The 11,049-nt window shown below is 30.8% G+C and overlaps 1 protein-coding gene across 1 annotated transcript; it reads right to left on the minus strand.

The window, feature by feature from the left end:
• Positions 1-6,893: 6,893 nt before the first annotated feature.
• On the minus strand, positions 6,894-11,049 carry LOC145584646 (uncharacterized). The gene is made up of 3 exons (XM_081641462.1): positions 10,893-11,049; positions 9,863-9,900; positions 6,894-7,214 (listed from the first exon to the last, which is right to left on the minus strand). Exons 1-3 carry the CDS (start codon positions 10,963-10,965, stop codon positions 7,101-7,103), a joined length of 225 nt encoding a protein of 74 aa, XP_081497588.1. The 5' UTR covers positions 10,966-11,049; the 3' UTR covers positions 6,894-7,100.

Here is an 11,049-nt window from a genome sequence, read left to right on the forward strand (position 1 = left end):
ATTTGTGAGATGATTTAGAAAATGAGATAATAATTAAAGGAGGTAGTATATTTTGTAAGTATCAATTTTTATAATTTTTATTCTTAAAATAAAATTGATAATCAATGCCATGTGCCCGTGCATAATCATTAAAAAGGGGTGTTGTATTGATGATATAAGTGTATGAATAAGACAATTTCATGTTTAAGCGACAAACATAAGGGATGTGTTTCCGTACAAACAAGTACTCTACATGATCTTAGATTTTACTGAACTGAAATTATTTTTATTGAACTTAAATTATTTTTTTTTTTTGAGGGAAGCTGAACTAAATTATTTTTACTGAACTTAAATTTTTTTTGCTGAACTGAAATTATTTTTATTAATTTTTAGTTATATTTCTTTTTTAAGATTACTAATTTTTACTGAACTGAAATTATTTTAACTGAACTGAAATTATTTTTGCTAAACTGAACTTATTTTTACTGAATTGGAATTATTTTTACTGAACATTATTTTTTTTAATGTGAAGTGAACATGGCCTAAGCATTACATTTTTAATCGACTTTTTTTTTTTTTTTTTGGAAGCCACATTTTTAATTGACTTGATCATGAAACAATTTGGCTAGGGTAAGAATTACATTAGCCACCAAATTTCTTATTTCATCATTATTTAATAAAATTATGGAAAAAACTATATGCATTCGTAAGCTATAAGAAGCTAAGAGTGAAAAGAATAGCCATCATATACATTTATTACACTGATTTACATATAAATTGTTGATAAATTCCCAATATAATACTAAAAATGATTTATATTAAATGACTGCATATACCATTACCCTAAAATTATTGACTTAATCAATCAAAGAACTAACTTCCACGCACATCATGAAACAAAATGTTTAAGGTTATGATAAGTATTTGCCATCAAATTTCAATAGCTTCAAATTCTCTATCAAAATTAGCAAAGTACAATTGTCCATATTAGCATGGATATGATAATTAAGATAATTTATGACAACGACTAGCACTTCCTCTATTGTTTTTTTAGTTGCACCATCTATTATTTTATCCTCAATATGTTTCGTATAATACCCATTCATTTGATTTTATTTTTTTAAAATTTTTCTTTGGTAAAGGGTGTGATCCAACTGAACCTACACAATTTATGACTTCAAAGTAGAGGTGATCAAGATCCGAACTAGACTGGGCTTTATCATCAAATTTCATGACTAATCTCGCTTAATAGTGGCAGGCCTATCAGGTTAAAATTGGACTTTTCAAACTTTTAGGCTTATATAATATGCATTTTTTTGGACCGTGACAAGTCCGGCAGGCCATAATCAATGACCTCAACTTTTTTTTTTTTTTTTTTTTTTTTTTGGAGGAGAATGACCTCAACTTCAGAGTAAAAAGGGTAAAACATAGGTGAGTTTCCCACCATATCTCTTAATTAATTAATCAATCAATCAATTACACACATTCATTATATACAACCAAAAGTACCAAAATTATACCTTAAAAAAAAAAAGTTACCAAAATTACAAAAAAAATTTGGACACAATCGGAGTATCAAAAGTCTCTAAACTCAACAATTCCAATCATTCACTATAAGTATTTACATCCAAATCAAATTTTTACATAATTAAGGACCCCCCTAGAAAAATAAAAAAATAAAAAAAAAATAAAAAATAAAAACCTATCATAAGAAATATCTTTCAAAAAAAAAAAAAATCCTTATTTCGATTAAACTCAATTTGTTATACTCAATTACAACACTGCGGTTCATAATCAACGTGACAATTAATTCCCAACAAAGGAAGAGGGATAACCTAATTGCAGGTACCTAAGAATTAGCAATATCTTGGGCATATGTAAACATCACAGAAAGAAAACTACATAAAGCTGTCCACACAAATGCCGCCACTCGCAACGACATGTTCAATCTCATCGCCATTGATGCTGCTTTTCTGCTCCTTAATTGCCCTCTTATTAAAACTACTCAATTAAACACAATTATATCGATAATCATAAACAAAAACAATCAAACAATTCATGAAACTAATCAAATTAAAAATTTGATCTTGTATTTTCAAAGTGTACCTGTATTACGAAGAGAAAGTAGGAAGATTAAGGGAAGAAGTTGGAAATTTGGAGCACAGTGCAAAAAAAACAGGAAAAAGAAAAAAGTTGTTCGGTTGAATATGTAATAACGTGATGATGATTTTATTTTTTTATTTTTTTTTGAAACAAGATGATTTTAATTTTTTTTTTATATATATATATATACGTATGTATTTATTGAATTACTCTTTTTATCCCTTGTTTTTCCTTTATCTAGAGGATTCGGCTTTAATCAAATTTCACTAAAATTCTTATCCAATTAATTGGTCCCACGAGAAAATATAAAGAGATAATTCAGCTACCAGCTATTAAGTTCCTCCTGTTTACGAAAGTTTAGCCCATTTAGTATTCACGAAGGTGGGCGATGAAACTCAATCCTAACATCATCTGAAATCGGAAGGGGATCTCTAAATACGTTGATTTTTATAGATGAGCTTAAAGAAACTTTTTAGACATAACTGATGTGCATTAGGTATTGTACAATTTCAAACGACTTAACTTCTATAAACAGAATTAGTTTATGGATACTTTACAGAGTATAAGAAGTTATACCCCTAATAATATTACTCACCTACTCTATATGAGGCGATATGATAAAATTAACCTAAATTAGTATTTTATGTTTGTACTTTTACGTGAGTAAAATTTAAGAATTAATTTGGCATGTGAGGTGGATTTAAAGATCGTGTATAGATTAAGGCCGGTTCTGTTCACCTTATTTCCACTAAGTTCAGGGATAATAAGTTCAGATGAGGGTTAATAAGTTCAGATAAGATAAGTTCAGGAAAAATAAGTTAACATAAGTTCAGATAAGTTGTGATAAGGGTTAATTAGAGCTATCAAGTTTAATTTATAACTAAAATAAGTTCTAATAAGTTCAGATAAGATCAGATAAGTTCGAATAAATTCAAATAAGTTCAGATAAAATCATATAAGTTCAGATAAGTTTAGATAAGTAAAAAATCAGGTGAATAGAACACACCCTTAGGTGAATGGGATGCAGGCAGGGGCAAATCTTGGTTAGGGCGGGTAAGGGCCCGACCCCTCTTAAGCATATTTGAGTTATTTATTATATAACTAATATGATGTCTAATAATTACAAATAAAATGTTGTGGCATAGTGGTTAAGTATTGTTATTTTTGTGCAAAAGGTTGAGGGATCAAACCTTGGCCCCTCTAACTTTTTAACCCAAGATCCGCCACTGGATGCAGGGATGGGTAAATTGAGTACCCTTTAAGTTCGTTTTATGTAAGGGTGGATATCCAAGTGATTAAGTGAAGACCCACATATGGAACTCTAAGTTTAGCCCCAAGTTTTAAGACTTGTGACATCATTTTTTGTGGTCCCCATTGAAAATAATGTGATCAAATTCTTGTTAAGACTCACTAACACTTGTCCAAATTTATCACTTTAGCCCTAAGACTCAAATATATAACTTTTTTTTTAATCTCTTCATATGTAGAAAAGTGTAAAAAATAATAATAATAATAATAATAATAATAATAATAATAATAATAATAATAGAAATAAAATTGAGATAGACCCCAATCTCAAGTCTTAAGTTGAGTCTTGGAATTTCAAGACTTTCAAGACTCAACTTGAGGCTTGCTTGAGATTTAAAAAGAAAAATGGGAGGAGTCTTAAATATAAGTCTTAAAACTCAAGATGATGATGTCAGCCCAAGTCTTATGGGCTAAATTTTACTTTAGTTTTTAGCTTGGTACGTTAGGAATTGTGATGAGTTTTGTACGATGTTATGATTTATGGGTCGGGTGATGAGGTGAAGGTCGATTAGATACTATTTTATGCGGGGACGTGAATGGAATACGAACATTCTCATCTAACGTACCCATGAGCCATTGACACCCCTATTTAGCATTCTTTATTTCTTTTTATTAACATTGATCATGTCTCTTTTCAAACAATTAAAGATGATAAACTTTTGCAAAGTTAAGTATTGTGAAAGCTTTAATAAACATTGAAAAGGAGGCGGTTGAAAATAAAAAGTACTCGTACTGTAATTTTTTAACAATCAATTAAGAATTTGGAGCACTATTCACATCATTGTACTTCTATTGTTTAATCATGCAATTTCATTCTACCTAAACATATCTATCATTGGAATAAAATTACCCAATTAATTCACATGATTTAGAAGGATTAAATTGTTACAATACTAGTTTAAATTACACCATCAACATGACGAAAACTCGAAAAATTTAATAATTCTAGGAATCTAAAGAACTAGAAATATCTTGCGCAAATGCAAACATCACAGAAATACAAGTGCATAAAGCTACCCACACCAATGTCGCTACTCTCAAAGACATGCCCCACCTCATCGCCATTGATGCTGCTAATTAATTCTTCTTACCCTGTTTATTACAAATAATTAATCAAAATCAAAACTTTAAAATAAATATAAAAAAATAGTGATACAACTATACAAGTAATTTTTTTTTAAATGCTTTCAAATTAAAGAAAAAAAAGTAATTAATAATATAAATATTTAATAAAAAAACGATTTATACTGGGTAAATTCCACAATAATTAGAGGAAAAATAATGAAGATTATTGGGTATTTTCAGTATGTACCTGGCTTAAAACTCTCAATTACGAAGAAGATGAATGTAATACGAGTAAAAGAAATTAGAGTTTAATTGTTTGAAGATATATTAATGGTATTGAAAATGCAAAGAAGGAAAGAAATTTCGAGTAATGTAAAAAAGGCAAAAATTTTAATTTTAAAAGGTTGTCGGGTTTTAAATATGGGAATGTAATGATTATTTTCTTATTTGAACGTTTTTTTCGAGGAGTAATTTTCGGGATTTTTTTCCTTTTTACCCTTTTTAAAAATAAAAAAAAAATATTTGGAGGATTTAGGGCCTGTTCACATTTACTTAATTTCAGTTCAGTTCAGCTCCAATCAGTTCAGTTCAGCTCCAATCAGTTCAGTTCAGTTCAGTTCCAATCAGTTCAGCTCTTAATTTTTCTCTCACATAAAATATTCATTTCAGCTCAATTCAGTTCAGTTCAGTTTCAATCAGTTCAGTTCAGCTCAATTCAGTAAATATGAACAGGCCCTTATTAGAGCTAAGACTTTGTTCAATGTTTAAGAGTTATCCAAATTCCAAAAATTGGGTCCCTCTTTGTATAACAATCAAATCAAATAATGCATTTATTCAAATCTTGGATTATTATGTTGCTTTGTAAGTGTGAAAATTTGGTGATAGTATGAAATATGGAAAATTATAATTGGTAGAAAGAAGAAGGATGTTATGTCAAATTTTTGGAGTTTCCATTAGGTTGAGCCAAGTTTTAAAACTTGATTGGGTGGCCTGTTTCACATTTAGATTGGGTTAGTTCATGTTGAGTTTTAGATCAAGTTCGAATTGATTCATGTTTACACATTCAGGGCCTGTTCTCATTGACTGAACTCAGCTGAACTGAACTGAACTCAGCTGAACTGAACTGAACTGAACTGAACTGAACTGAATATTTTATAAGAGAAGGAAATTAGGAGCTGAACTGAACTGAACTGAACTGAGCTGAACTGAACTGAACTGAACTCAGCTGAACTGAACTGAACTGAATTTCAACGTAAGAGAACATGCCCTCAGTCAAATCAAGTTCAAATTGAGTAGTAATCTAGAAAATATTAATATGGAATTATGAAAATTTGTTTACTCCCTTAATCCCATAAAATTGTGTTTAAGCAATTGAGGAATAAGAAGATTCTCAAAATCATATACCCTTATGTCTTTATCACGTGCCTTTTATTTTTTTTCTTAAGTAGTAAAATTTAGTATTGTTGATTTTTATGAGGGAGTCTAGTTTATCTTCTTGATAAACATAATTTTTTTTATCAAAGGATAAAATCATAATATCCCATGCGAAACCGTTACTCGCCTCAAAACCGTCACTTTAGGCAGCGGCTTGGAGGGGGTAAAACCATTATCTCAAGTAGCGGTTTTGCCCTGAAAAACTCAACACCTCTTATAATTATGGCACAAATTTTTGTGCACAAAAAGAGGGACATGAATGATATAGTATTATAATATGTTGATGAGGGCATAATTATCCAAAATCACATGACAAAAAATAGAAAGATTTGCAAATGAGCTTAAATTTTTGGAATACCTAAACAAGAATACGTACACAACTATATGAGATGGAGTAATTTATTTTGAGTTTAAGTTTTATCCAGATTGTCAGTCATCTAAGACCCCGTTTGATTGCATTTGGAAAATAGAAGTAGATGGAAAATTATAATTCATGGGAGTTAATTCCTATGTTTTGTTTGGTTAACCTTATGTATTTTCATGTATTATGACTACCTTAACTACTTTTTATATAAACATATATATATTCTAACTTTTTGAGGGTAGTAATTTTATCCATGAGGGAATTTTGGTTGACCAAGGTATAGTGGAGGAATTAAATTCCCATGTTTTGGAGGAATTTCCATTTACCAAGAAAATTCAACTTCCCACATATTGTCAACCAAACAACTATGGATATACTCACTTTTCATGAATTTCTATTTCCACTATTAGTAAAGTGTATCCAAACAAGGCCTAAGGTTTTGTCGAGACAAATTGAGTTTTAGTGAGCGACTTCAGGTGTTGATTCACATTTTTCATATGGTCATCTCAAGATTTGACAAGTCTCAAAATATTTGTTTGGTACTACTCTACAACATATTTTGACATGTATTTACCAATGACAAATCTAATCTGGAATCTGATAACATGAAAAAAGATGCCTCACATATTTTCCCACAATGTAAAAATTGGAATATAACTTTGACATTATTCATAATGCAATTTTGTACTTCTCCTTAACTTAATTCATCGATTCAACAGACATCACCGTAGCCATAGGTCACAAAACAAAACCACATTCTTGGTGCAGTATCGGTCATGACACTATCCTTGAAAGTTACATGAAATTCCATATGGATACAAAATCTAGAAGATAACTAGACAGACGATCAATATGACTTCCCACAATGTATTAAGCTTCCACAACCAAGAAAGAGGCCGAATATTGCAGCACTACCAACAGTTGTTTGACCAATGTGCCTGATCTTTAGTAGTCCTGGAATCTGCATAATTCAATCAATTCTAACTGAGCTTGTGAAACAAGATCAAGAGTTCAATAAACAGTAAAAAAACCTAAAACTTCAAAGCTAAAAGCTTCACAGCAAAGTCAATACTCGATATCAGTCTGGCTCTTAGAAATAAGCAATGCTGCAAATTATAGATAACAAGACAAGCCAAAGTCTGATTATGTTTCTTCGTCAATAGGAAATATAGCCTATGAATTCTGACATTAAACAAAACCAGGATCCAGACATAATGCTTTCACCAAGCATTTACAAGTAGCAATCAACCATTATAACGTTTGGCCTGTTTCATAATAATCACTATGGATTCTTTACCATTGTAATTAACAACCAAAATCCTAAAAAAACGCTATCAACTCACTGCAACAAATTTTCAGTTGTCTTGTTTCATAACATAATTGGCTAATTTCTTAAGTTAGTAATTAGTTATTTACAGTGGACAATCACACAATTCTCTCAGAATTCAACCCCCACAACAAAGACCTCATTAGAACTACTCCTATTACTCACTATGAAGTCCCTCAGCCAATTACTTCCAAAAATGCCAGACAAGTCGATAATGAACTGACAAAGTCACTGCCGAGAGATGTTCACACCAATGAGGCAAGTGTATCCTCCATCTACTAACAAAATTGTTAATGTCAAACTCATTAAATCATCCAAGCTCAAACTTTACTTTGCTCCTAATTACATTTCTTTAACTAGTATTTTGTTCATCCATTAGAATAAGGCTCAATTTGAAATTGCCGAAATTTTACAGGTGTATGCAAGTCAATGCAGTAGCAACCATGCTCCTAACGGCAACTCTATAACAGGTTTACAAGTGGCTCCTGCTAGAACATAAAACTATACTATCATACTGATATTGAACTTGTACTATATTGTTAAACCCAAAACTAAAGATGGCCGGTAAAAACACACCTTTCACAGAAGAAATGGCCAATACAATGCCATTTAAACATAAAAAAAAAAAAAAAAAAAAAAAAAAAAAAAAAAAAAAAATCTAACACAAGGTTCTAGTTCCTACCAGATCAGTGCTCCAACTCCATTCCCACCTCCTAAACAATCAAAAAGTATTACATTGACTAATATTTTCACTTGCTGGAAAAAAATCCTCTATTTTAAACTAATTATTACATCAATAGATACTAACCTACAGAATACTGATAACAATGAGAGCTAAGATCTCTAAAGGTATATATACTTAACTAAGATCTTAGGCTTAGCTGCATTGATGAGCAACACCATGATTTATAAGATATCAACAACTCCACCTTTATATATAACTCCACCGAGGTCCAGTTTGGTTTTATGGGAAGTTAAATTGCCAATTTGCCATGGAAGTAAATTGTTAAGATATATGTTGAGGAGTTGAGCAAGCCAGTAAGTTAGGTTTGTGATTAATTTTACTAATGATATACTTCAAATCTTGCAATTAAAATCTAATGGACAATTATACCCTCAACAAAAGTTTTCTTCATGAATCTCCAATAATATCACTCCTCGGTCCTCAGGTACAATCATTTTTCATCTTCTTGCTCCTCCCCAGCTTCTTCATTTACACAGCTGACAGCGCATTAGCAAAAGAAGAGGAAACTTTTGAACACTACTTGAGCTACACCAGACAAATGTAGTCCAATTCACAAAAAGAGAGGGTAAACAAGCAATTTGTCCACCATCTATTTATCTTTTTATTATTTCATGGGACAATATATATATCCTAGTCAATTGGTTAATGGTTACACAAATAGTGGCTTTATCTCCTTAGTTTGGGATCTATACAGCAAATTGTAATAAGCAAGGTAAATAACATGTGAAGAGTGACTGCCCCAACCTCCAAAGGTCAGGGTAAATAACATGTGAAGAGTGACTGCCCCAACCTCCAAAGGTCAGAGACTTCCTGTATGGCAAATTAGATGACTTAAACCAACTTTTTCTATGTTTAAAAGCTAAATTGCACCAAAACAGACAAACCAAAAGAGTCTAAGTCAGACCATTATTCTTCAATTGCTAACTATTTCCTTAAAAGCATACAATCTTATCAATAATCAAAAATAAAAATCAAATGCAATGGTTAGAAGGATACGATGTAAAGAAAATTACCATGGATAGTTATGTGCCTAACAATGATAATATAAGTTACACGGACAAGGGCCCTGTTCTTTTGAGCTTCTGGGCAGAGCAGAGCAGATTTCAGCAAAACAGAGCAGAGCAGAGCAGAGCCGAGCAGATTTCATTATTATTATTATTATTATTATTATTATTATCATTATTATTATTATTATTACTAATATTGTTATTATTACTATTATTATTATTATTATTATTATTACAATTATTATTACTACTACTAATACTATAATAATAATTGTAATGCTTTATTATTGTTATTAAATATTAAATATTATTATTATTATGATTATTATTATTATTATTATTATTATTATTATTATTATTATTATTATTATTATTATTATTATTATTATTATTATTATTATTATTATTATTATTACTACAACTACTACTACTACTACTACTACTATTATTACTATTATTAAATAACAAAGATTAATGTTCTTTGTTATGAGAGACAGGATTGTTGCATGGAGCCAGAAATCAGAATATACCTTGTTTCGGACGGCATCAAAAGTTCCATAAACAGCACCTGCACATAATACATTCTACTTAGTGACAATGATTGAATGACTCCAGATTCATTAATGGATAACAAATACAAATAATGGCACTTCAAATCTTTTAGCCCTTCTAAAAAAATCACATCAGTTACATACCAGCAATGATAATTCCTTGCATTTCAATTAAATTAATGCATTGATCCTACAATCCAAGAGTGCGGCAAACCAGAAGTAATTTTCAGCTATGTCTAGGCCTAAGTTCCTAAACACTATTGATAGCAAACCAATACTAAAAGAATCCTCAACCACCCTAAAATCTGCACAGTTTAGAAGGCGTGCCTTCCTCTTCACCTTCACACTGGTATTTATGTAGAACACAATATCCGTTGTAACCTACTTTCGATACTTCAACACGCTTAAAATACCAATAATGTCCGAGAAATCCAAGAAAGTCATAGAACAATTATTTCTTGCTAGTACCTATCAAAGATGGTTTCCACAAGACAATAATAAGGCCAAGATCAGTCTAATTCACACCGTGCTACAAAAACAATTCCGAGATCCTTCATAATCTTAGCGACAATGCACCCATATATCCTTCCTCTAACTTCGCCAAAAAAAACAGACTAATAACCATCTCAAACAACAGAAAATTTAAACCCTTTTCTATAAATTAACCCATGTTGCACTAAATATAGATTTTTTTCAAACTAAAATTAATTCATTTATAAAAAGTCATACAACATCTAAAATACAAATTGAAATTAACAAATACATATCAAAAACGAACCCATGTTCCAAAAATTGACCAATAAAAATCATCACAAAATCAGATTTTCAGTACTCAAGGTTTATTAATTCATTAATTAACCATCCAACAACATCCAATTAAACTTCAAAATCAGACATTCAGGAAACATAAATTAAACAGAAAAAAAAAAATCAAATTTAAAAACAAAAAAATTGCAGAGTAAAGCCTAGGGTTTAACGAAGTGGAAGAAAGGAGAGAAAGAAGGCTTACCGACGGCGCCTCCGACAGCACCGCCGACGGCAACACCAGCGCCAACTCTAGCCAAGCAGCTATCTCTCGCCATCTCTTTCTCTCTCCTCTTCTTCTATAATCTCTGAAACGTCTTCTCTCTTGTTTACTTTTCAGGGGGGTTCAGTTTTGTTTGCGT

Source organism: Chenopodium album, chromosome 16 (assembly GCF_948465745.1).
Source record: "Chenopodium album chromosome 16, dcCheAlbu1.1, whole genome shotgun sequence".
Classification (NCBI taxonomy): Eukaryota; Viridiplantae; Streptophyta; class Magnoliopsida; order Caryophyllales; family Amaranthaceae; genus Chenopodium; species Chenopodium album.